The sequence below is a fragment of the Anarhichas minor genome, unplaced genomic scaffold (assembly GCF_050575085.1).
Source record: "Anarhichas minor isolate MPS153535 unplaced genomic scaffold, ASM5057508v1 ptg000024l, whole genome shotgun sequence".
Lineage (NCBI taxonomy): Eukaryota > Metazoa > Chordata > Actinopteri > Perciformes > Anarhichadidae > Anarhichas > Anarhichas minor.
Window position 1 is genome coordinate 4,623,728 of NW_027466470.1, and position 24,695 is coordinate 4,648,422.

At 41.2% G+C, this 24,695-nt stretch overlaps 1 protein-coding gene across 2 annotated transcripts; it reads right to left on the reverse strand.

Annotated features, from left to right (window-relative positions):
- Nucleotides 1-493: 493 nt before the first annotated feature.
- tep1 (telomerase-associated protein 1) lies at nt 494-24,607 on the reverse strand. Of its 2 annotated transcripts, none has more exons than XM_076098687.1 (56): nt 24,378-24,607; nt 23,182-23,678; nt 22,824-23,018; nt 22,534-22,683; nt 21,710-21,874; nt 21,492-21,629; nt 21,106-21,177; nt 20,758-20,882; nt 19,960-20,117; nt 19,468-19,577; nt 19,198-19,276; nt 18,796-18,988; nt 18,290-18,662; nt 17,976-18,128; nt 17,681-17,752; nt 16,785-16,906; nt 16,462-16,527; nt 15,707-15,850; nt 15,339-15,630; nt 15,023-15,144; nt 14,705-14,818; nt 14,362-14,479; nt 13,839-14,027; nt 13,432-13,619; nt 13,189-13,330; nt 12,853-13,032; nt 12,601-12,693; nt 11,927-12,062; nt 11,581-11,740; nt 11,093-11,226; nt 10,911-10,999; nt 10,651-10,765; nt 10,515-10,541; nt 10,216-10,426; nt 9,917-10,037; nt 9,288-9,412; nt 9,109-9,208; nt 8,791-8,946; nt 8,121-8,333; nt 7,482-7,538; nt 7,216-7,354; nt 6,337-6,588; nt 5,938-6,089; nt 5,668-5,775; nt 5,410-5,514; nt 5,095-5,224; nt 4,877-4,962; nt 4,505-4,631; nt 3,842-3,972; nt 3,623-3,744; nt 2,737-2,880; nt 2,379-2,478; nt 2,111-2,222; nt 1,951-2,033; nt 1,346-1,450; nt 494-1,022 (listed from the first exon to the last, which is right to left on the reverse strand). In XM_076098687.1, exons 2-56 carry the CDS (start codon nt 23,674-23,676, stop codon nt 903-905), a joined length of 7,908 nt encoding a protein of 2,635 aa, XP_075954802.1. In that variant the 5' UTR covers nt 23,677-23,678; nt 24,378-24,607; the 3' UTR covers nt 494-902. The 2 variants fall into 2 exon arrangements, with proteins under 2 accessions (XP_075954802.1, XP_075954801.1); XM_076098686.1 differs by having other exon boundaries at nt 22,824-23,021.
- Between the last annotated feature and the right edge of the window lie 88 nt (nt 24,608-24,695).

Genomic DNA, 24,695 nt, shown 5'->3' on the forward strand with positions numbered 1-24,695 from the left:
TAAGGTTAAAATCTATATTAATTTTATGGCAAAACCATTAAAATCCAGTGTGCAGCAGTGGAAATAGTTTTATTTACTTGACATGTTTATTGCACTAAATGTGACCAGCTGTCAATACAACAGAAGCAATTCAGTGCAGATAACAGAGTTGTAAAATCATTCGCTGATAAGCTGTGTTTACATATCTGCCATTGATGTCTCACAACTAAACAGCGTCTCTGTTTTCATCAAACATGATTCAAATAGCAATCAAATCTAATCCTCCTGCTTTTGGTTTAATCTCCCGTTAAATACAATAATGTACTGTCAACAAAATCTGACAATAACAAGAACGTTACGACACCTTTTCTTGTCCCAGGAATATAAAATAAATGCTACTAATTCAATTAATCCTTTATTGACTATTTATTGTATGTAATGCTTTCTTCCCATTCAACAATTTTGGGGTAAATCTATGTTTTCTGAATTAGTCCTGAAAAAAAACACATTAAACCAAAGTGCATTACATTTATTATCAAATAAAAGAATTTTTTTTTCTCATTAAACATCCCAAGTGGTTCATATCCCACATTCTGTTATAATAGAAAAAAAAAATAGAGACCATTCCTTAATTCAGCTCACACAAAACTATAACTGATAGTATTTTTAAGGCTTTATATATACCTGCTTGTTACATTTGCAGGTTTTTTCACTATCTAAATCAAAGGAACATGTAAACATATCTTTGTAACCATTACCTAGATGTTTACCCCCGTATATGATGAATATTTATTTTATATATTTACTGCATAGTCACAGTCATTTAGACAGAGAGGAAGCAAAACATTATTGGCAATCTTTGATTACAGTAGCGTTTAAGCATTTTTCTGAAACGCTGAATTTAGTGGTTAATATCTTGAGGATTATTCTTTCCAGGAGAGAAAGTAGAGCTTTCCCTGTCCGTCACCACAAACCAGTTCAGTCGGGTTTGCAGGGTTCACCTCCAAATGCAAAACAGGACCTCCACACGCAAACATACCAACCTGGAGGAAGAGAAAGGGCAGAACGCAAATTAAGACCATTTGAAATTATTTAAAAATGAATGTGAAGGAAGAAGTTTATCGGTATGCTGCATAAGAAGAGAACCAAACTTTCAGAGTACGCTCATTCGCTTTCTTGCCCAGAGTTTGATCAGAAGACCGGTACCATTCTCATATCTCTCCATTAAATGTGAAGCTAGAGCCAGCTGGTTAGCTTAGCACAAAGACTGGCAAAAGGGAGGAACAGCTAGCCTCGCTCTGTACGCGAGAGAGCAAAACAGCGTGATTCCCAAAATGTGGTTATTCTCGTAAGACTGTTGACGTACCTGTTTCTTGGTGTTTCTGTCCCACAGCTTCACTGTCCTGTCGTAGGAGGCTGAGATGATGGTGCGCTCTGTGAGTTTCAGCACACTGATCCTGTCACTGTGAGCCTGGAGACAGAACATTATCATCATCATTAAAACAATACAAAGTGAAGCCTTGGCTTAAAGCAACGGCCGATTATTTCTGATGTTTGCTTTTGATTAATTTCTTTGTCCGGTCAGATGGGAGGGTTTTGTCAAAACACAGCTGCTTTTTTCTTCTTCTTCTTCTTTAAATAAATTAAGGGCACGTTTACAGTTGAAAGTTCTGCTGAAACCATTATTTGAAAAAGAGAAGATTAATCAACAACAATTCTGATAAACATGATTTTTTGAGAAAAAAAGCCAAATATTTGGTGGTTCCAGCTTCTCAAATGTAAGGGCTTCTTTCATTTCACCTTGGGCTCTTGGAAATTGTGGTGGGCATTTTTCAACATTTTGATTTTATTAACGAAATCAATGATGATCAATGATCAAACATGTTGCAGCCATTGTTGAAAGTAGCAGTAATACCTCACTACAAATATAAAAATGTCTTATGTTCTGTTTCAGAGTCTCTCCGCTCTTACAGGTTTTCTGCTGCTCCACGAGGAAACATCTGCAGGCTTGTTGAACCACATGTTGCCTTTCACGTCTCCACACACGACAAATTCTGAAAGAACATACAACGCATTGTTTATTGTGTGATTATCCAAACGGCTGCAGTGGAAACAGAACAGATGTTAGTACCTTTGTCCACAGTTCCAGCTGTTAGAGGACTCCCTTTCTCCTCCTCTTTGTTGGTCTCTAGGTCCATTGAGCTGAAAGCTGTATTGAAATTATTTTTGGGGCCCATCGCAAACTGAGGAAAGAGAGGACAATCGACATTTGCTCTAAATTAAGTATGTGGTACACTAGAGCGCAGGTTTCATGAGTAAATCTGAGAGCTCCAACAAACATTTTTTGTATTCTAAAAATATTCTTGGTATAATTTAGAGTTAAGTTTGGCAAAACTCACAATGAAGCCAATTTTGACTTTTCCGTCTCCTTTGCCCACCAGCCACATGCTTTTCTCGTCGTTTTGGATCATCCCCAAAATTCGGCAATTTTGTTCCCAACTGCATTATTAGACAAATACACAAATTTAAGGTTGGTTTAATTATTAAAAATAAAACCCTTCAGTGTTTAACAAACATAACCCAACAGCACCACCAGAACTGAGCTGAGCTGTGTGTCACATCAAACATTTCAGGAAGAAGAGAGTTTTCTCTCAAATTAAAAAACCTGATGATAAAGTTAAACTTTGACAATGATTCATTAAGACCCTGGAAAACCTGGACAAAGATTTGAGTAAATAGTACACTCTGTAGTGTTACCTTCTAACTTCTCTTTCCTGATCATCTTCCTTGTCTTTTGTGACATCAAATATTATTCCAATGTCCGACACACCCATCAGGACAGAGCAGTAGTTGAGGCGGACCACTGGGTGTTTCGTTGAGTACGTGGTTACCTTCACCAGGCTGGAAGCAACAGAAACACCGGGACAGAGCCGGACTGGTTAGTGGGTAGAATCAAACTCCTCACATCTTATTTTATATATTTACAGTCTGCATAGAATTAACTCACCGTAACCCTCTACCCCAAAATGTGTTTTGCTTATTGTCACTTGGATGTCTGAGCTTCACTGTGCAGAAAGATGCATGTGCAGGGTTTGTCTTACAACATGTTTGTAGGAAATCTTTTTAAATTGTGTAAAACAAAATGGCAAATCGCTGCACTGCACTGTCATTGCCATTTTTGTTGGCGTTCAGTCTTTCAAAAACATTTTCACTGCAGAAAACTGCTCACTTCTCCAATTTACAGAATCAACCATTTAAATGGGAAATTACACTCCGTTTGGTTTAATTCATGTTGTGTCCAAAATCACACCGATGATTAATTAGGAGACTAAATTAAAAATACTCATGTAGATCTTAGTTACTTTTTTCAAATTTTTAACAGAAGGTAAGACTGATGACTGTCAGTTTGTAATTACATGTTCTCCCCATCACATTCATTTGTCATCTGCAAATCAATGCAGGTTTAAATAAAAGTGTATTTATTGTTTTATTCTGTTGATTTCTCATGTTTTGTTTCCCCAGGTCTTTATTGTAAATGATGATTCATTCATAACTTCAACTGAATAAAGGTTTAAAAAAACAAACACCAAAAAGTAGTGTCGGCCCCGTGTGATAGCATGACGACTGTTTTGCAGTTGTTTACCTTGCAGCGCTGTGTTGTCGATTCCACACCAGCTTCCACACATCAACAGCGAGCTTCGTGTAGCCGACAGCAAACTGGTCATCAGGCATGGAGCAGATCGCTGTGATGGCGCTGTCTGAAGCCTGATGCACACAAACAGACACGCCACGTGTGATTAACACAGACACAAAAACACACGCGTGTCCAGTTTACATCCCTTTTTCCGGTGCATGTCTTCACCTGCTTCTGGCCGACCACAGCGTTGTGCTGCCAAACTTCCAGCAAACCGGATTCATAACCAGCAAGAAGCAAAGCACCTCTCTGAGAGAAGCACAGCGCTGCGACTGGTCCTCTCAGACTGGGAAGACTCTCTGAAAAGACAGAACACATAATAAATGTCACACACAACATATATTAAGACACATTACATCACATTGAAATCCTGATCACACCCACAGGTAACCAGGTACTGTCTCCTTCACTGAGCAGCCTCAGGAGACTGTTACTAGTGATAAATACAGACGAGGGTGGTTTCAAATGATGTGGGTGACCTGAAACATTGTGACTTGATTATTGGATGATTGAGGGTGTGAATAAACATTGACAGAAAAGGAGATGCAATTGACACAATGTTAACACATTTCTCTCAATTAGTGTGATCCAACTATTTTATTCCTAGAATTGGATAAGTAATTACCAATATCTCAATAATGTATGAAAATATTGTGATTTTCTTCTGTTATTATTTATTTATTTATTTATTAAGGAAAGTAAAAATAATTTGAAGTTGACTTGAATACATTAAAAAAACAGAGCTTTACATTTAATGCTCACAGAGTATCCACTGTGAACCGTTTTCTTTCTTAATGGCATCTTATGTGAAGGTAGAATATAAAGTATTACCCGTTGCCCACGTCCAGCATCGCAGTGAGCAGTCTTCAGAAACTGTGAGGAATTCCCGGAGTTCTTCTTTGCAAACAACTCCACATATCGCACCACTGTGACCCTGTAAGGTGCCAAAGTGCTCCACCTGTATGTAAAGATACAGAATGTGAGAGAAGACGCATAAAACAAAAACATTTTATTATATTACGGACCCTATGGAAATCAGTTTTTGCTCTGCATCGAGATCAAATTCAAAGAAAATGTTTGAATAAAACTATAAAGCATAAATAGGACAAAAATCATGTACATTATTATGAAATATTTACTAAATTGGGAAAAAACAACAACTTTAAAACCAGTTCCCTATTCCCTATATTTTGACTGACAGACCTGTAGTGGTTTCCAGAGATGCACTGTGCCATCCTCAGAAGCAGTGAAAACAGTCATTTCTTCTGCGTTGACTTCTTTGTTCTGGTCTTAAAAACAAATTAAAAATACAAAAATAACTTTTAATATATTAAAAATAAGACTCACTATACTGGCCAATGTGACAGAGAGAGGGACAGACAAATGAATGCATGTGTGCACTCAATGCATGGGCAGTTTACCTGTATTCGGTAGGAGTGAGCAGTGGTGTATACTTTTCCTGTGTGCAGCAATGTGGCAGATTTCTACGTTTGTTTCCCAGTTCCAAACATGTAGCGTTCCCTCTGTACTGCCGGCCATCACATACCGTCCCTGCACACAGAAACACCAAGTCAACAGAAATCCCCAAATGAGACCGAGGGCTCACTTCATGCAAAAACAAAGACAGGCTCATTTGCTCCACCAATGCAACAATTATACGCATAAAGGTCTTTCAGGGGAGAAGGAAACAATACAACCTGTATTTTCTCTGATCGATAAATGTAGAATTTGCTCACAAGACAGCAGATAGACGTAAGAGGATTCCCCAAAGAGATTTCTCCGAGACGTTGGCCTGCCTGCAGATTCCATAAACAAAGCCTCCCATCGCTGGAAGAGCTAATCTGTGAGAAAAGAGGGAGGCTGATGAAGACAAGTTTGCATTAACACTACAGTGCTGTAAATAACACAGTATACTGTAGTCATAACAGCTCTATTCAGGGGCAGACCTGTGTGACTCAGGTTTGTTATATTTATTTCATGTATTGAAGATTTACCACACAGTCTGGAGTCCAAACACAGTCGGTGATCCAGTCTTTGTGAGCGTGAAGGAGCGACTTTGAGAGAACAGCAGGAGAGGAACTCACATCCCACACCATCAGGGCCTGAAACAAAGACACCTGTCAGAACCACTGCGATGCTAACTTCCAGGGTTGGCCTCCAAAAAGACATCATCCCTGCAGCACCCTACTGTCCAACACTACCTGCACAAAAATAACTACAAATCTGTGATATTGTCAAAACGCTACAGCACAAACACTTTGCACCTTGTCTTTTCCACCGGAGAGTAGCTGTCCACCATCAGGGCTGAACGCCAGACAGGTGACTCCTCCACTGTGGCCCCTCAGATAATCATGATGCTCAATACTGGGGTCGAGGGCCAGATCGCTCAACAAACACAGAACAATGGAGAAGTTGTCTGATTCAAAGGGGAATACAGAAGGGAAAATAATAACACAGTTATCAGTAGAAAGACTGATGTTTTAGGAGAGAGAGTACCTTCCACCTGAGAAATATATATCAGAACATATAAAGGCACAGAGTGTAGCAGTGTGTAGCATTTGGGGGATCAACCACGCCACCAAATCCTACACACTGTCCCTTTAAAAAGGACATTTCTGTAAAACAATAGGTGATGTTTTTACTTCACCACCAGCGACGCTCACCTGAAGCTGTAGCCAGGTATGTGGAGTTTTGTGCTAATGTCTGGACGGTGCCTGGTTGCACATTAAACATTCCCCACATTTTCAGGCCTCCCAGCAGTCCCTTCTCTTCGTCTTCTTTCTTCCAGACCCTCACACGCTTGTCACTTCCTGCAGACAACAGCAGCTCAGGTTCGGTCTGCTCTGCGTCCAAAACGACCCACAGCAGGCTCAATATGGACACATCGAGGTCCGTGGAGTCCCAGATCTTCTCCCCTATGATGCAAATAAAAATTGTTATGGTCTGTTTTTCTTAAAAACACAGTCTTCATTTTGTGCAATATTAATACAGAAATACAGGCGGTGAGTTGAATCAAAGGCCAATTAGGTTCAAGATTCAAGTGCATGCTCCTGCATGAGTCACTACAATATAATCAGTAGGTTATTTATGTACTGTATGCCCATCTCCATGTGCATCTCAATGTTTTATCTCCTTGAAATATTTCTGTCTGTCCCTCTGTCTCTGTTGTTTTTTAGGGGAAGCAAGTAAGTAAGTAAAGTATATTTTTAAAGGACCCTTTCTGATCTGCTTTTAGTTTACAAGAAAAGACACAAACGAGACAGAAAGTATGGACACAATAAAGTGTAAGAAATAGAATAAGCAAAATTTTAAAAAAAAGGATGAAATCTACAAAAACTGCTTTTTTCAGCCGGTGAACTTTTGGTCCTGGTGAAATGTTTATGTTGCACAATAATCACGTGACTATAGCTATACAGACTTTTTTTTCTTTTAGGCATCATCTTCATATCTGTATTTGTCATCTACTTGTCAGATTGGTGTCTTCCAGTGATTTAATCTAGTAAAAATGTTTGTTTTTTTACATTCCTGGCATATAAACACACCTGAGTCGAGACTGAAGAGTTTGATGCCGTCACCGTGGTATCCCACAGCGGCATAGTCTCCATTAACAGCCACACACAGAGCAGCAGCAGGCTCAGACGGTACAGACTTCAGTTTCTTCAGAGGAGGCTCCTGCTCGCACTAAAAGAGAAAATTGTGTGGTATATGTCAGAAAAAAAGACTGTTTTTCAATCATGTCCTACCTGTTCATACACACAGACTATGGCATGAAGTTAACACTTGTACACAAGATATTTAAGGAGCTTACCTCATCACTTTTTAATGCAGTGACCGATCGTCCGAGTCCTCCTGACCAGAGATGGAGCTGTTTTACAGAAGAACAAAAGGACAAAGGAGTGAAGGGGGCTATTTATTTCAAATAAGTGACAATGGGAATAATCTTGTTTTTTTTCTCTTAACAGAAAATTTAAGATAAATTTAAGGCCCCAACGTGCATATAAAAGGAAAGGGTGCAGGTGCACTTTTTCTGCATTGAACTTCAGTTGGATACTCTTCCCTTAAAAAAAATGACTGCAATATTTTTTAACAAAACAAATTGAGAAAAAAAGGCAGCATTCTAGTGTCAAAAAACATATTAATCTCCTGATGTCTTTTTACATGTTGGTGAATTGTATTTTCAACTAGTGTACTGATGAAACAGCCTCGGGTCTTTTTTCTGAATGCGTTTTGGGCAAACAAACCTCGGAGAATATACATTAGTCTTACAAATGTGTAAAATGTTTTAGCTGTTAAGCAACAAATAATGTATTTGTTTTTGGTTGTGTAGTAATTAAGTCAGTAAAGTAGTGGAGTGATTATATTATTACAATCCAGCCACTCAAGCCTGCAGAGTTACGATTCATTTCTCTGATACCAGGTTCAGTATGTGCAGGCAGTTATTCCTCACCACGTGATCAGAGCCGGCGCTCAGCAGCATGCTGCCTTCATCCAGGAAGGTGAGGGCCTCTGTGGCTCCGCAGTGAGCCTGGAAACACCCCACACAGGTGGAGGTGGACACGGACCACACCCTGACCTCACCACACAGAGAGCCGGAGCAGAGCAGGGAGGTGGACGGCGAGAAGGAGAGACTGCGCACTGAGCGCTGGTGACCAGTCAGGGACTGAGGGAACAGACAGAAGAGAAATAGTAGTTGTAAAAAAAACAAAAAACATCTTGGTTCAATCTGGACACAGTTAATACTCTTTCTTAATTTTAAAAGAGTACTCGTCGATTTAGCATCACACACACACTAACATTGTCAACGAAAAACAGTTTCAAACTGATTCAGCAAGAACAGAGATCGTCCTTTATTCTCACACATTCCTCTTCCAGGCCAAACCATGATGCCCACATTACCCACAATGCAACCTGACCACTGAAAAGGTATAAGACCCAGAAATTGTACACAGCTCCATCTGGAGACACTAAAGGTTTTATACAAACATTTCACATTATGCAATGGAGTTCTCCTTGAAAGTGTCAATCTTATAATGTTGTTTATTTATCATCCATTGTAACGGTTTCAAAAATATTACATCTAATTTGAAGTAGTGGGCATTAAATTGACGTGAGCTCACCGTTAGAGTTTTATTCTGGAGCCAGTTCCACACAATCACGTTCCCATTCCAGCAGCCAGCAGCCAGCAGGTGACCCTCGGGGTCAAATGTCACACAGTTCAAAGGGCTGGAGCTGGGCAGGGCTGCTACCTCATAGCCTTTAGTAGAGGACCAAACCTGGAAAGTGGAAAAACATTCGGTCAGCATAATATAGATGGATAACGTTGACTGTTTAAGTGACATATACAATTAAATAATAGTTGAGATTATTAGCTATTAGCTGCATCAAAGAGTATCTGATTTTGCAAACAACTTTCTTGTGATTTGTTTGAAACTAACTTTCAGCATGAAGTCCAAAGACACAGTTGCAAGGTGCTTCCTGTCTGCAGTGATATCACTTCCTGTTATCACATTAGTGTGGCCCTCAATAAGAGCAGTCCTGCAAGATGGAGAAACACGAGTTAATTCAACCTGAATCAAATATGTTTAGTACATTTTACTTCCAACTCTCCTCTCACCTGCAGCCATTCGCGACGTCCCAGATCTCTATTCGTCCGTCAAAGGAGGTGGTAGCAAGACGTCCGTCCTTAAGAAAGACACCGCTTGAGATGCCGTCACAGCTGCTCACCAACGTTTTTACTTCCTGTTTACAGCCAGGGGGAGAGTTAATTTTAGACATTTTTGTGGCTTTTTAAATCTCAACTGAACAGTATTTTTTCATAGAACATGGCATATTTACAGTTAGTGTTTAGGTGCTCTAATCAATTTTCTGCAGGAATCAGATTTTTTAAACATCATACATTAAACGTTGAATCGGGGTAGAGAAGTATCACTGTGACAGTAGTGTGCCGGCATAAAAGGAAAGATAAGTAAGGCCGGGTAGACGGGAAATCTGATTACTGAGATGCTGCACATGGATCTTATAGTAACTAGGTTACTACAGATTTTCTGTGATTTCCTGTGTGCGTGTAAATGTACTGAATGTGAACTGAAAATGAATAACGTGTAAACCTGTGTCTGCAATTGGTCAGGATTGCTATGCTAAATATAAACCATGAATCTATAAGGCAACAAAATGTGCAACGAGATGAAGAACACACCGAAGGGAGACAAAACAATACATTTCTTCTGTAGAACTTGCTCGTACCTGTCCGGTCTGAGTGTTGATGAAATGAAGCATTCCCTGTCCAGTGCCAACCACCATGAGCTCTTCATCCGAGCTTCCAACCAAACAGGTCGGTACAGAAGAGAAGGTCGACACCAGCTCACTGCGATAAAACACACGAGACCATCAGAGCATTCCTTTACATCAATATTGGAACAGACATTCAAAATAACTATACAAACTGAAGATGACTACTAAAAAAATCATTCTCACTGAATAACAGTGGATTTTATGGGACACTTCTAATGCACATCTTCTAACCACACAGAAGACCCTCTTACTTAGTTTCCTGGAGAATCCCACTGTCATTGTTTAGCCACTGAACTACCCGTGGCCCTCCTTTTCCCATCAGGCCTTGTGCCCAGATGTGAGCAGAGGTCTCAGGAGGCTCGTTGAGGGCTTGCTGAACGAAAAGAGCCGGCCATGAGGAGAGGAGGGGGCCGTGTCGCCGCAGGAAACTCTGGCAGTCTTCTAGACGATTCTGAAAGCCAGCTGAGAGCACAGAGAGAAACTTGTCTTAAGGAGGAATTAAACACTCTCGGCAGGAATCTGTGCGAGTAATGGATTCTTAAGCACTTACATGAGGGTGCAGACTTATTCTTGTTGTCTATAGAAGAAGCAACATTTCACAGGACACAAACATTAGGATTTTTTGTTTAGCCATGAGTAAACCTGCACTACCACATTGATCATACAATATCATCCTGCATGCTCACCATACAAGCTGTAGGTCTCCTTGAGGTGGTGCAGGAGGCCGTGGCGCACGTTAGCATACAGGAAGTAGTAGCTGGAGAGCAGAGAATGAAGCTGCTCCAGCTGGCCACTTTGAATCTGACCAAAGACAGTTAAAATATAGCGGAATTATCACGAGAAGCTGGTTCTCTGGAGGATTTTATTGACCAGCGTGTATTTATGTTCTTTACACAAATGAACTGTCCTGAAATTGTGCATTTTGTTTGGCTGGAATATGACTAACCAGGTTGGAAGGCAGGTGCATGACAGAGTTGGCCTCACAGTGAAGGAAGGCATCTGTGCCCTGCGGGTCGGCCAGTGCCCACAGATGAGCTGTGTAAAGAGACAGTGCAGTGATTTGATGCCAATTAGAATTTACAGTGACTAATACTTATACTGTATTAAAGCAGACTGTGTGTACTTTACCTGCCAGTACGAGGTGAGCTCTGGTTCTGTCACTTTCTGTTGGGAGGAGAAAGTCCTCGAAGGCCCTCCTCACCTCCGGATTGGTTAGAGCCAGCAGGTCGTCAGTGTCGTGGCAATGAGACGGACCAACCAGGCTGCAGATAAGGATCCACAGGTTTAATATCGGTTTTCAACTCACACCTCAGTGTGCTTTATCTAAACAAGACATTTCCTCTAATATGGAGGAAATCTGAAAGCACACAATCAGTATAAACCCTTGAAATGTGGATCAAATTTGAATGATTATGTGTATTTAATTCTTATTGCAAATCATAGTTCAAGAGAATAAAGATAAAAAACAGACAGCTAGGTGCAAAAATACTTTGACAAACTGATACAATCACCTCACATCAGAGAGTAATCTTCACAAGCAACCAAAGTTAACTATGAGAGATTGTTGCCACAGATAATGGCAGCATCCGTACTATTTGCAGTCATATGGGTCATACCTTTGTAAACTCTGCGCTATACGGGTGAAAGTTGCCATGGGTATGCGTCCCTTGGGCTTCCTGGACAGATGCAGCACTTCCTGCCACGTGAGCTGTCCGTCCCGAGAGGATAAGTCGTTGCATGTGTTCAGTACAGTGTACAAGTCTCCCTCCCTCAGGCCTGTTGATCAAGAGGAAAAAATGTTGAGGCAGCCAAAGAAAGTTAAGTAAATGACCACTTTGGTTGTAATATCCCTTTAAATATTTTAGCACTCGCTGTATTGCACTACCTACCAATTTACCCCATCTCTAGTGTTCTAGTTTAAAAATAACGCAATGAATAACATTATAACTTGACTCATCGTACCAGTGGAGCTGACAGTGAGTGCTGCCAGGGCCCAGCGGAGTCCCAGCATGCCTCTGTACTGCGAGCAGAGTCTGTCCAGGCTGTGATGCACCAACTGGCTCAGAGACTGAGGCAAGCTCTGGAGGCTCTCCTTCAACTAAGACACAGAGACAAAGTACAATAACCACCAAGTTGGGTCGGTCTAACCTTTCAAGAATTTTGATGCATTTGCCCCAGAGGGTTTTTTGTTTTCACAGCCAGCACAGCACATTTATTACTGGAGCCAGTTTTTCTTCTCATCATTGCATCTTGTATGAAGAGGCTGGTTTCAACAGTAAGACGTGACAGGCATTGATTTATATTGATTTATGAAGCCCTTAACGGCAATTTGCCGTCGTACATCACATCCTTATTAAATTGGTCCTATAATCACATATTTCAGTTCCTATCAACCTACGCTGTTCTTTGTGTGTTGCACTAACTAGCTAATGTATCATGCATGCTATAACATCCTACTCTCATTAGGAGCATGTTAGCATGCAGATGTGAGTATTTAGCTCAAGTACAGTCTCACACAGCTGCTAGCGATTTAAGAAGGTTTCATGTAAGCATCCACCCCAATCTTTGCCACAGCCAACAGTGGAAAAACAACCAGTAATACCAATGTGTAAACCCTTGAAAAAGTGTTTTTAAACCTTATCAAAGGAGGCAAAGTTCCTCAGGTCTTCACAGGCCAGGTGCAGGTAGAGAGGACTCACTGCTCCCTTCTTCATTATCAGCGTCTGGAGCTGGACGAGCAGACACAGCATGGTTTTAAGATCATATAAGCGTTAACAGTTTGCAGCACACTCTTTTAATCTTTTGAGTATGGCAGCCTTATTCACAGAAGCAGAATTTTGACACTGTGTACACTGTGATGTTTATAGTGCTCATGACATTAGAGGAACCTGGTTGTTGAATGCAGAGTCACTGAGTTTCTTCCCGAAGGCGTCCAGTCCCTTCTGAACTATCTCCTTCCGGTCCGGCATGGTAAGCTGTCCCAGGGCAAACAGGACGGTGCTGCTTTTCTTGGCCAGGGTTTGTAACAGTGCTGCTTTGGTTGTGATGCTCACTACCAAACAAACACCCTGACAAGAAAAAAATATATAGAATCTGAGTTTTACTGGAGCAGACAAACCCTTACAAATTCAACCATAGATCATTTCTCATTTGCTCCTTTTTAATGTACCATCTCACTCGAAAATTAATTAATTTTCCATCATTTTTCTGTCCATGAAACTGACCTGAGGAAGCTGCTGTGGTATCCAATCAGAGCTGAGCTGACCTCTGCCATCTTGGAGAAGATCCACCCCATCAATGAGCAGCACCAGAGGTTTGTTCTTCTTTATGTCACTCAAGTTGGAGTGAAATTCTAACAGCAGATCTCTGTAATTAAAAACAATTAAAGGAAAGGGAACAGCTGTTGGTGCATAGACAACATGATGCACCTGCAAGCTATATCAAAGGACAATTCAAAATCGAGTTACTTGTAAGAATGGGGAAGAGGCGATTCCTCCTTCGTATCTTTCATCTTTCTCAACCACCGAACGAGGAATTGCAGCAGGTTTTCCACAGAGCGTGCTGATTGGCTGGCAGCTGTAGAGTAGGAGATGACATCGCAGACGAGGTTTTTCCTGGACTTAACTCCGGTTTTGAGGCTGTCTGCTAGAGCCGCCTGAGTGGAGATAGAGAGAGAGAGATAAACATGAGTGGCAATGTTTCCAATGTAGAGGATTTACAACCCAAATACATCCTACCGTTAAGGCAGGTTTGAGTTTAAAATGTTTTTTTTATTCTGTCCAAACTCCGATACAGATCTGACTACGTGCGATCAACAGGTTAGAATTCCTGACTGAATAATAGAGTAGAGTACAATTCCTTAAAAAACATTTACCATGAAGACAGTTTTTCCCTCTCCAGCTCCGCCCTCCACCACCATCAACCCTCCTTTGCTCTGGGCCTGCTCCACTATCTCGACAGCCCCAGACAGCAGCTTCGCCCTGCCGAAGAACTGCCTCTGCAGCGCCTCCTGGTGGACCTCCTGCTCAATCACATCGGACAAAGCCTCGGCCTCGTCGTGCTCCTGCGACATGGAGAATAATGAGGCGTTTAACTACAATTTACTGGATGTTACATTTTGTCCAAGATATCTCTGTAGTCTGAAATGATACCAATCAATAATACAAGGCTCAATATTGCTCAAAACAGTTGCAACTGAACAGAAAATACCTTCTGACTAAATGTGGATCTTTAGTAGTTTCACACAGCAATCTAAAGTAACTGAGCACATTTACTCAACTAAAGTGGCAATACCATGTTTTGTTATCTAAATGATGCTTCACAACACAACATCTGAAACAAGTTTGGTTAACGAAGAGTTTGGCAATGAAATTGATTGAATAGTCGGAGTGACTGACTTCCACAAACAGCTTTACTACAGCCAGCCACAGGTCTTCCAGCACGGCCTTGCCAAAGTCCTCCAGGTGTTTCAGATACGGTTTCCCCTCCTCAACGCCGCCCCACTGACACGAGTAACTGTGACAGAAAAACAGACGAGTTGGCTCAGCTGAAGCACTCCAAGATTATATTTTAGTGGATTCATTTCAGAAAGAAATGTGCTAGTTTTTCAAAAAGAGTTGTACTTCAACACCAGTTGATACGGAAAAAACACAAATAAACAAATACTGCTTAAATGAGAAATATTCTAAAAGGCATCGTGAACTACTATTCAGTGCATGGGATGTGACAGAGATGACTCACTTTTCAGTGACTTTGACTTCACTGGCCCGGATCCTTGTCTTCAGAGATGCCATTTTAGACTCCGCCTCCTTTGACTCAGGGACAAAATCTGATCTCCAAGCCACCGGAACTGATCTGAGAAACAACAGAGGAAAATTTAATTAAAACATAAAATACTTAAGGTGATTTCCAGAAATCTGTAAAGTATTACATCACTGAAAACAACTTAAAAGAAACTATATTTACAAAACATCTACATCCCATGACTCATTTAACCCTTTCTCTTTATACATTTAAAGTTTGGACCAGTTGTGATGTGTGAATGTCAGCATGGATTACTTGGTGATGTTTGGATCTCTGAAGTAGCAGAACATTCGCTGTTGTGCTGTGTCGGGGTAAAGAGCCTGGAACTGACGGATCTCCATCTCTGTGATGGAGAGGCCTTCTGGGGCCGACGCCAGCTGCACACAGACATAAATTATAATTTATTTCACTATTTCAAAGAATGTCTTAAATGTAAATTCACATCTGAAAACAGACATCATTCTCTTTCAGTAACAATAACGTGATGGTTAGTAGTCGCTGACATTTCTACCTTTAAATAATCCTTTTCAGTATTAATTCTTTAATTTGATGTCATAATAACACGTCTTACCCAGCTGTTCTGTGGCAGGTCAGGGAGGACCGGTCTGGGAGGCACCAGGCCGTACCTCTCCCCCAGGATTCCCACCAGCATCTGGCTGCGACACACCTCTGACAGGCACAGCTCGGTGGCCCGCCCCGACTCCTCCTCTGTCACGCCCCAACGCAGCTCCACCTCCTGCAGGTAGAGGCAGTGTGAGGCGGCGCGACGCCGGAGCTCCGGGAACACGCTGCGCACCAAGACGTCACGCTCAGCGTGCATGTCTCTGAAGGTGGAGGAGATGAAGACACGTACACCTCGCCACCTGACGACAGAGGAAGTCTTCAATGTGAAGCAGCAAACAATTCAAGCTTGCTTCTTTGCCACAAAATAATAATTACCTTAACTTGGGGCTGGCTGGTATCGGGACAACACTATTTGTGGTCTGAGGGCCTTTAGCGCCCTCTGGAGGTGGGATGTTGTACACTTTGTCTAAATGCTCCACGTGGTCCAGCATTCTGGATGATCCTCGTTCTGCCACAAACCTGGTCATAAAGTTAAAGAAACAGTTAAATACTACAGAAAATATGTTTATTCTCTTTCTCGTCTCGAGTTAGACGAGAAGTTAGATGTCTGTCAGATAAATATGAAGCTACAGCCAACAGACAGGTGGCTTAGCTTAGCATAAAGACTGGTAACGGGAAAAAGCTAGCCTGGCTCTGTCTTAAGGTAACAAAATCCACCTACCAGAACATCTGAAGCTCAATAATTAACATGTTATCTAGTCTTTTTAATCTCTCCAATAGTCGGAGTGTAAAAAGGACAATTTGGCGTTTTACTTGGGGGATTATTTGCCAGACTGTGTATTAGCAAACACCACTGACTCCCTGGTCATTTCACATTTCAGTTGTTGTAAAGATTAAACAAACAAGATAACGAGTTAATTAGTGAGCTTTAGAGGCGCTAAGCCAGTCTCACTGTTTCCAGTCTAAGCTAACTGGCTTTTTAACAAACAGGCATGAGAATGATTTTGGCAAGAAAGCTCCGACCATTCTAATTTGCTTTTAGGAACCAGTGGGCTTTACATTTTTCACATATATAATAAATCATCCAAATATGTTTTTTTGTATTAAAATGAGCAACCCAGACATTTTACCTCAGCATTTGTTCACTGAAGCCAGACAGCGTCACACAGTTCCTGTCAGCGACGAACTCTGACTCTCTGCAAGAAGACAAAACAACAATAAAGACGGGAAACAGAAACCAGCTGAATTTTGTTTGTTGCTATGAATGTCTACATTATTGTGCATTTTTGCAAACAAGCAAATATAAATCTTTGCTGAAAGAACATTGTTAGAAAACAAAGTTGGTACATTTTAAAAGTCCACCAGTGATTGGTGAGTGCAACTTTAGCTTCTCAATACTGTCTGTGAGATATACTGTAGGAGCAGCAGCTGAAGAAGGAAATTGGAGCATTACTGTTCTGCCAATAAGATTTTCACCACAAGGGCATTGTTGTTTATGTCCCTCCTGTAGGTGTCGATGATCCACTCGATTCCGCCATAGATCCATCGGTCAGACAGCACGATGATGTTGTCCACCTGAGATGCAAAACCATATGAGCCCAAGGATCACAAGGAAGCCACTTGTACTGTCGTCTAAAGCGGCGGCATTTTACTTTCAATCAACAAAGTGTTTAATTGATGTTAAGTACCTGAAACTCAGGTACTGGCTCAGCGAATATTAAATTGCAGAGCCACAGTGTTAGCAATTTCGGACCAGTATTTTGGACATCAAAACTCCAAATCAAGCCACCTTGGAGCAGAATTTTAAAGGCAAGGAAAGTCTGGCCCCCCACAGCCCAAGTGTGTCTTATTGTTATAGCTCATGTTTGTGCTGGTTACATTCTATCAATATTTTATTAGGCATATAAGCAGAGGGTAGGGAAAGGATACCCAAGTCATGTCTGTGGTGCTACCATTTGAAGATTTCGTGATAACATTACTGAAATCACTTAAATATATCTTATTGTGATACAAGTGTTAAATGTAAATCCTAAAAACACAGAAAGAGACAGAGACCATAGATACAACTAAAATAAACATGTATTGCCTGCAGGTGGCATAAATAACAGGACATGTGTAAACGTCTAAACTTCAGCTGTGATTTATTTTCCTAATAGCGTCCTGCAAGCCAGTTCCATCAGGTTCCATCCGGTGCTGCATATCTATTAAAGTTTAACACCACTAATACCTCTGAGCTAACTGTGAAACCATCTAAAAGATATGAGTTGCCCCCTTTAAGGCAACATTTATTGTGTAAGCACTTATCATGCAAAATAAAGACATAATAATCTAAAATAAGAATAAACTAACCTTGTTTTTCTTGGTGAACATTTTGGACAAGCAATGTTCGTCCCTCTCTTCATACGGCAGCTCTGAACATGCCTGAGAAAGAGAAGTATTCATTCATTAAAGGCAACATCCAATGAACAGAAACACAGCTTCTCTGTTATTCTACCAATGTAGAAATGTATTTCAGTTGTGTCCATCCTTATTAGTTACTATCTTTATACTATTATGAAGTAGCTCAAATGAATGCTGGTAGTGATTTTAAAAGTGAAATTAGATGAAACACAAACAGGATGCCACAGAGAAAAAGAGCCCTGACCTTCATTTGCTTCATCACACTTCTGACATTATCCAAAAGAACATCAGACTTCAGCTCGACTTCTTGACCGTGACGCCAATCATGTAAGCAGAGCTGAAAGTCCTCGGCACTGCTGCCAATCATCAGCGAGAGCAAAACCGCAATCTCCGTAATCTGAGAGAATGCACAAGTGGGGGAGAGATTATAGTAATTAGAAATAATCAAGTAAAAACAGCACAGTTGAAACAACAGTTATGAGGTTTGAAACTGAGTCAAATGATCCTTAAATCAGTCTCTTTGTGTTATTCTCAAATCAGAAGTAAACAGGCCCTCACAGAAGGAGTGAGCTGGTCCTCTGTCTTGCTCTTCCCTCTTGGTTTCTTCTGCTCCTCCTCCTCCTCCTCCTCCTTCTCCTCCTCCTTCTCCTCCTCCTTCTCCTCCTCCTTCTCCTCCTCCTTCTCCTCCTTCTCTTCCTCCTCATCCTCCTCCTGTTCCTCCTCATCGTCCTCATCCTTTTTTTGCTCGGGGTCTGGTGGGAGGCAGAAGTCCAGTTTACGACACCACTCGTCATCTTCGTTCATGCTAGTGGAGAGCACGATGACGGTCCGTCCGGGGAGCGGAGGCACGTTGTAACGACAGGAGAGCTGGACCGCCGTCTCCAGAGCTTTGCGATAACGGTCCAAGAGAGCGACGGTGAACTCTCTCTGACTGGATGCACAGACACAGAATACAGTTGCATCATATAACAGAGTATAATTTATTTTTAATCCATGCAAATATTGTCTTTGTTGTCTTTTTAAGAAAGAAAGAAATTGCTGAAACTCAAAGTACACTCCCATACTTGGCTTTTAGGAGCTGGGCCTTCTTGGCTTGGTAGAGTCGATAGATGAACGGCACTCCGAGTGTCACCCTGATCCGGCTCCTCGGAGTCGTCTCCCATTCCAGACTTTTGAAGCGTTTGCTCTTGGGAATCTTACTCAGGATGCCCGCCAGGATCTCTTTAACAGGGGGGAGTGCTTTCTCTGATGCTGCGGCTAGAGGATAGAGAGGCAAAGCGGAGGTGCTGCATCTGTTCGTTGTTGCAGTATGTCAGAGGTACACTTTATAGGCTGGTTAGGCTGATATGTTAGTTTGTCATCATTTAATCACACTAAATGAGTGGAATGTAATACCATGTCTTGAAGGATGAGCTACCTAAAAGAGGAGTTCCTTTAGTGCCACACTTGTTGTATATGTATCTCACCCAAAGTGTTGAGCTCCATGATGACTTTGTAGGCAGCGAGGAATCTGGTGGGAAACTGACGGCTCTGAATAACCGCTTTCTGTAAACACATCAAGAACACAGAGTTTACCGAAAAGGAATGATTAAACTGAGAGTTTAATTACAAAAGAAACATAACAACCAACTGACAAACATGAATACGACTCTTCCTCTGGTACACAAACAACAGTATACTGTATTATAGTCTTTACACTAAGGATTCAGTGGATGTTACACTGTATTGGATCTCACCTTGTTGGTCAGTCTGCTGAGGATCTTCTTGTGATGAGCCTCACTGATGCCCTTAGTGATCATGTTCCTCAGGTTCCTCAGCATGGCCATGAATGGAAGAGACTTATTGTCTGCACAGGAGAGAAAGTATTCATCAGTATGTGTGATCGTGGACATGTTTTAGTATTTACAGGCGTGTTAGATGCATACAGTTTGTGTTTTTATGTTGGAAAATATGTATTCATTGCTTTTTTTTGATTGCATATATACCAGTGAGCTTTGGACTCGAAGAATGCTAGATTGAATCTCTGGACCAGATTGGAAAGTTAAGTCAAACAGTACTTAAAATGAAAGAGTTGTGTGATGATTGACTGGTAATACTGGTGGCTTTTATTATTTTAAACAATTGTGAGGAACTTGTGAACAAGAAAAAAAAAAGTGTTCTAATTGCCCTGGACTAAAGGAGCAACTCATTTTGGAAACAGTTGTCTGTCAGTGGGAACTTCAGCAGACCTATGAGCTTCTCCCAGGTGGCGGCCTTGTTGCCCTCCAGGCTGAGCAGCCGTTCCCACGTCTCCGGCTGTTTGAGCTTCATTCGCATCCCGGCTCTCTCCCTGTCCCACGTGCCCTTTATTCCACTGTGGGTGAACGTCTTCAGGTCAGCAGGATACCTGCAGGACACAACCACATCGCATTATAAAATGGAAGCGAGACAAGCCCAGAGATACACCAGTGGAAAAGTCATCACGACAGACCCGAGACTGAACCTTTGTCTTCTTATTCTCCCCTCCTCTGTCTACTTTTCTATCTTCATATCGTCTAAACAATAAATATATAAAATGCTATTTTTTTTCCTAAAAAAAGAGCTTTCCGTAGGCCTGAATTAAAGAGATAAGAGTTCCTTCTGTGTGAGTCATCGATAAGTGGATATTAACAGATAATTATAGGAGATCTTAAAATGTTTAAGATACTGCACAGCACTTTAAGTGTCCTAATATCTGCTTTTAACTACTTCATTATGTGTTCTAAATGTTGAATTATTATCATACAGTGGGTTTTATGTTACATCTTATTTTCCCAGTTTTCATGTTCATTCAATGTCTATTTTCCCTTAGTATAAAGCACTTTGTTCTGCATTTCTTGTATGAAAGGTGTTATATAAACAAAGTTCATTATTGTACACTATTTAATACAGGATCATATACTGCTTATAGATGATAAATGTGGAGAGTGGGGTTAAAGTAAACTGGAAAACGAGGAGTTGGCAAATGATGTGCTGTAGATCAGTGTGTGAATGTGTGTGTTGCTTACTTTTTCCCCAGAATGGCCATAACATGTTCAGCCGGTTCTTTAATGTGAAACTTCTTGATCATCTTCTTTATACTGAACTCGCTCTGCTTCTTATCCACCGCCGCTTTTCTGCCGTCTTCATGCAACTGCACGCGCACACAGACACACACACACAAACCAGTGTTACCCACGTTCTGATGTTTAGTTTGACAATCTGCACTAGAGCCGTATCCGCACACACAGCGGAGGTTGATGTGAACAAAAACCCTTTAGCTAAACTCCAAACATTAAATTAAATAACAGTAAATGTAGAAACATCCAAAGTCCTTATTAAGTGGCACAATATAAAAGTACTGTACATTGACTTACAAACTTCGTCAGAATAGTTTCATCTGATCGGAGCAAGTTCGCCCACTTTTTCAGCTGCTCACCAGTCGGTCTCTGGAAATCAAAGATAGTGCAAGTAGAGCCAACCAGGAGTGATGAATAGAGGATATTTGAGACACTGTCTCAATTGAGAGGAATTAGTCAATATTACCTAAATAGAAACCACATAAAGTTTTCATCTTTTTTCAGTCGAGGTGGTTAAAAGTGTGTGGGTGTCAACCTTAGTTTTTCACCGCAGGCAAAGCTAAGAAACACTATTACTGACAAACAGTTTTCTGCCTTTTATTAGCAGGGGTTTCATACTAGTATTATTAGGTTTAACACTAAACTATATCAAACAATAGAGACCAAAATGAATGCTTCTGTACCTTGGGTTTGAGCTTGTTGCGGTTGTGTTTACAGCGTTGCTTGCGAGTGTTGTATTTGGCCAGCTGATACTCATCGAACTGCTTGAACTTGTCAGCCATTGCCTTCTTCAAGCACATCGGCAGGGAGCGACTGAAGCACTGGAGACCAACAAACACGGGGTTAAGACTGGACAGAACTGACAGAACTGACACATCCAGATTCACTCACTAAGACTTACTGTACTATAGATTCTGACTACTTCCAGCCAATCCGAGGGCAGCTGTACGGCAGCGCAGAAGTATCTGCGGACGTGTGGCTTGGTGGCGGGCTGGTTGGCAGCCAGGGCCAATAAGAAGTTTGCTGTGATGCGGATGTTCAGCTCCTGTCGAGTGTAAACTGCCACCTGAATGGTAAAAGAAAGAACGAGCACACTGTACATGACTGATGAAATAATCATAACCCTTTACTGTCATAATGTGTACCGTCTGTCTGAAAATGAACTCTACCAAAATCATTGCAGGGTGAATAAGTAAGGAAAAAAGGCACTTGAAATGTGATATTGGCCATGAAATGTATTCACCAATGTTGACCTAATTTTTTAAAGGAAATTGTTTGACAGACATTGGTAAAAGTAGATCCTTTACATGAAACAAGACGACGAACAAGTGACTGTTTCATTATGAAATAACTGGAAATTAAAATGCATATTGAGTACTATTTGTTCTTTGTTATGTTGTATTTGTCATACTGTCACTTTGTTCTTTCCCAATTTCAAAATCCAATAAAAATCAAAGTATAATTTGTTTTCTAGTTTGTGGGATTTATCTAATTTTGTACAGTGTTGTCATATTCTGCTGTATACATTCATTTACACATATCTATGAATTCTTGCTACAATGCATTTCTTGACATGTCTTGTCAGTGTTTTTCAGCATGATGATGTCTCGGTGCAGTTGAAACATTACCACATAGTTCAAAATAAAAGTTCAGGAGCGAGTTTGGCACAGAAATAAAAATGTCTCCGGATACATACCACCTGCACACACAGACGTGCAAACACACCTTGAGAAGAAACTGTGGGTCACAGGCAGAAATGTCCTTCGCCAGGTCTATGATCTTGGTCCAAACACTTTTCTCTGAGTCCCAGTCCTTCTGGCCTGGAGCTATGCTCTTATTGACCAGGGAGCAACACACCACGTTCAGCAGGAGATACTGAGGAGCAAACAGAAAGAGAATGAGGTATGTGTCACTTTAATCAACACAGGAATATCATTTGGTGGCACTGGTGCAGAGAAATGCTAAACTGAGTATTTCTCTGACATAAATATGCAGTGTGAAATATCTCCTCCTACCTTTTTATCTTTCAGCTCCTCCTCAACATTTTCATTTGCTCTGTCAATCTCAGCAAATTCCTCTTGTTTGGTGACCATAGTTTGTTCGAGTTCGTTGTTGCCCAACTCTGTTTCCTGGGCAGGTAATTCCATGGCTATCCCAGCATCATCATCCTCTTCTTCTTCTTCTGGCAAAGTATCATCTTGCCCAGAATACTGCTGATGCAGGAGAAGTTACATTAAAGCAGTAATACAGCCAATGGGATGCTTCAACACATTGTGTCAAATAGTTTATATAAGAATGGGTCATTTTATTTTCTGTTTGTGCAAAAACAAATTGACAAAAGAGTAAAAATAATGAAAAAATGATTTCATGTACCTCACTTGTTTCTTCAAAACTGGACTGCATCACTTCAGATGTTTCATTGCTGCCTTCATCTCCTCCACCCAGAGCAGGATGGAGGAATGAAGGCGGTTGAGCAAAGCGATTGAGCAGCGCACTGCTGGCCAGGGACGTAAAGAGCAGAGCGTCATTTGGGACGGATGTAGAGGAGGTGAGGGAAAAAGAGAGACCAGGTGAATGGTCAGTTAGGAGCTTGTTCTCCGTGCTGAGGAGAGGAGAGGTGAGAGATGTGGAGAGAAGGGAGGACGAGGTGGACGACAGGCTGGAGGGCTGGAGAGAGGGGCAAGAGGAAGGTTGTGCTGAAAAGCTTAAGAGTGAAGAGCAGGGCTGGGGCATCAATGTGGAGGCCTGAGCCAACAACTTATTTTCCAGACACAGAGGAACATAGTTGGCAGACAAACTTCTCCCACACGTGACCTGCTGCTGCTCTCCTTGGGCCACATTAGTCCGCTGCAGAGACAACGCCCTCATCTCTGCAGAGAAACACATGAATCAGACTGTCAACGGCTTTCTCAAACACAAACCCTTACAAACCTGCGTGGTATTAAGCATTGAGACAAGCAACTCCGCAGCATTCCTTCAAATGTTTAACCAAGCATTGTCCTACTGTGTACTGTGGTTAAGGGTGTGTGCTGCTCAGTTGAAAGCATCCATAAAAAAGGGACAAAGTCTGGAAATAATCAGCATAAGGACTGACAGGCGTTTCACTGTTTCACTAGACATGTTAAATGCAGAAACTTAGTCAAATTCGAATAAAATAAGGAATCAAACGCTTTCTGTAGCCTAAAAAATAAAAATAAGAGAACATATTCTGTCTAAACTGACAAAAAATGTTTCATTAAATAGGAAAAAGTTTCAAGTTGGCCAAGAGCTTGATTTGTGGTGTAATGTAAGCCCTTTCATCAAGTTAGTTAAGTAGCATTTTATATTTATTTATTAAAATGTCAACTTTAAACAACTAAACTGTGTGCAGCATTAACGGTCAGAAAGAAAACACTCTACCATATTATCAAAACAGCCACTGGACTTAACCGTGATAAATGAAGAGAAGTGAGACATTAGTCAACATTAGTCAAGATCTTTAATAGTTGTCTTCTACGTTGCAATGACTCGAGAGTTTTCTTAGAGCTGGTGGTGGATGTGAACGCCCAGACTAGTCGCAGGAAACTTACCGGAAATAAATACAGTTTAAACTCCACGTGCCCGAGAGTTGACTCATAAACAAAAGTGTCCTCTTGTGTATAAGGTTACCATCCGAGGTACTGCAGCGTTAGCATCTATTTCTGAAGCATTTCACAGCAATGTGTAGCTCCTGATTTACTGTAAATGTCCTCATCCGAGCAGCTGCCTGTCTACGTAGCTGTCTTCAGAGCGCTGATTGGTCAGAATTTTGTGTACTTTATTACCGTAACTGCACGTGTACGGGTGCCTACCCTCAAATCATCGAATAAAGGCAAAATTACATTTGGAAGAAGAAAAAAACGGTGATT